Raw genomic sequence first — 2,421 nt, 5'->3', positions numbered from 1 at the left:
GACTTACCCATTGTTTCAATCATGTTGATATTCCTGTGTAAGTGGAATTTCTCTCCATTAACTGCTCGATCACGTTCCCTTCCTTGTCAAAGGCCTGTGAAGAAGAAAACGTCCTTGTTTCTTTTCCTTACAGTCAGGAATGTGAGCATAACATCAAAACACAAATTCTGTTAAATTTCAACCCCCCCCCCCCCCCCCCCCACCACGATGCATTCTATATTAGCAAGTAAGATCGGCAGCCATTTTCTTTTCAGAACCCAACCTTTGTAACATTCTTGCCACAAAAGGTCAAAATGAAAGGGATAATGGATTTAGTTCCATATACATATAAACACACCATCAATCAATCATAAAATCATTCTAACTGTGATGCTAGTTCAGAGTTACACACAGAACTATGGCTTTTGCATATCATTACATCCCCAATACTTAAATATATATACACATAGAATTATTCAGAAAGAAAACCACCCTGATACCCAGTAACCTATATAAGACCAAAAAACGTTTTTTTTTTTTGAGACTATAATCTTCTCAAATCTTGAGTCCCATTCATTAAAATGAATTGTAGCAATTTCCCCTCCCCCTTATCTGACACACAAACACACACATTAAAAGGCTGTTATCATATAGAGATTATTAAGTCTTAATATTGGACTAATGCTTTTAATAAGGCTGTTATGGTTGTCGACTCCCATCTCTGCGACATCATACATTACTTGAGTGGCTTTGCTATCAGCGTGACTTGACTCAGACATTACACGATTGAATAAGATTGAAAAGACGATTAAAGGCCCTAATGGTTCTTAGAATAGCCACATGGCAACTGTTTCACCAAAGCACAGTTCTGTACTTTGCTTCAACCATGTCTTAGATTCATACACAATGTATTGTACATTTAAATGAGTACTAATCATACAGTTTGCATTTGCATAATGGCAATTTTTAATGCTGGTGTCACCAAACATAAAATATGATCATCAAAAATATAAATAATAATAATAATAATAATAGATAATATGAATATAATTTTTTACAGTGATACCTTAAATTGAAACTATGTCATGATCAATTTTAATTGATATTGATTAAGAAGATTACATCTCCAACTATGCAAAACGTTGTACTGTACAAAAGGCCTAAAAATTATGCTAACTCCTAGTTTGCCTCTTGCTTCTCTGTATTTTAATGGGCAGCTCTGCTTACTTCGAGATGCATTACTGTCACCTATGGAATCCATAGGTGCTAAATATTTTCATCCAAACATGTCTCAACCACTTGCAAAATAAATTGAATACGACATTAATCGACATCTACTAGATTATATCAACTCACAAGAGTGGACATATTTATCACGTCTTAACGATAAAAAACGTGTGTATATTTCATGAAGCCTGTTAGGGTTATCTGTATTTTGAATATAGTCACCGGAGCAGACAATCCGCTTTTCTCAACTCCTCCTCCTCTTTCTCCCTCCTCCTCAACTTATCCATGAAAGCAACAGGCTTCAACAACGAGGACACGGAGGAGAAGTTGAGACAGTGTCCCTACTGTAGAAGAAAATACAAACGGCCACTGCGTCCTTTTACACTCCACACTTGTCACTTTACACTACATAGGAGTCTCTTGGAGCCGTTTAAATCCCGCTGTCGCTGCTCTGTGACCCACAGCCCAAGCTGGCGTCTCTCAGGTCATTAGCGACCGCGTACCGAACAAAAGCGACCGTTTTACCGCCTGAAAACCTAACTTTGTGCTCGACTGAAATATTCACTTCAATTTCGTAAAGCTGAAGTTGTCAGAAATGTTTACTTACAACAGAGTAGAGTCTTTGCATTCCCGGCGGCCAGGGTCCCAGCCTATCCTATGTTGTCCTGCGTCTAACGGCGCTCTGACTGGGGCTTAAAGATGGGGCGTAGTGTAATTCGATCCTTTCTGGACATCTTCAGCGATAGCGCCTCAAACACACAGACACAGGCTAAAGCGCCGCCTACTGGTGGACCTGACACAAGGCCTCATGTGGTAAAGTCAACGTTTGCTCCAGAAAAATTATGGAAACATTAGGAATAGAAAGACAAAATAATGTTAAAGAAAGTATGCTAATTATGACATAGTAGTTGGGTCAGTTTGATTTTTTTTAAAGTTACATTTGAAAAAATAAAGTTTAAAGTTTATGACAATAAAGTCTAAATTAATAATTAGTTTAAATTAATAAAAGTGGTAGATTTTATTATGAATGCAAACTATGTCAGAGTTATCGTGTCTCAGCGGGGGTTTGGGTTAATCAACATGTTCCCAATAATTTTGTTAATATTGCACAGTAGAACTTTAATATTATACACACTATCACTTGCCCTGATGTCAGCAAAGCTAAAATCAATTTAGTTGACCTTTAACACCAAGATAATTACAGCAGACATCTCT

General features: G+C 37.3%; 1 protein-coding gene across 14 annotated transcripts in view; it reads right to left on the bottom strand.

Moving 5' to 3' along the window:
- Positions 1–1,941, bottom strand: part of mpdz (multiple PDZ domain crumbs cell polarity complex component) — a 42,293-nt gene extending 40,352 nt beyond the window's left edge. For 13 of the 14 annotated variants that reach the window (XM_008326666.3, XM_025063005.1, XM_025063589.1 and 10 more), the window contains exons 1-2: positions 1,814–1,941; positions 8–94 (exon numbers count right to left, since the gene is read on the bottom strand). In XM_008326666.3, coding sequence (XP_008324888.1) covers positions 8–23 — 16 coding nt within the window. In that variant the 5' untranslated portion in view covers positions 24–94; positions 1,814–1,941. Of the gene's footprint in view, positions 1–7; positions 95–1,428; positions 1,761–1,813 lie in introns of those variants that run through there. The other variant, XM_025061896.1, reaches the window with a different exon arrangement.
- Between the last annotated feature and the right edge of the window lie 480 nt (positions 1,942–2,421).

This window comes from Cynoglossus semilaevis, chromosome 1 (assembly GCF_000523025.1).
Source record: "Cynoglossus semilaevis isolate Cse_v1.0 chromosome 1, Cse_v1.0, whole genome shotgun sequence".
Classification (NCBI taxonomy): domain Eukaryota; kingdom Metazoa; phylum Chordata; class Actinopteri; order Pleuronectiformes; family Cynoglossidae; genus Cynoglossus; species Cynoglossus semilaevis.
This window is presented reverse-complemented; position numbering and strand designations above follow the sequence as displayed.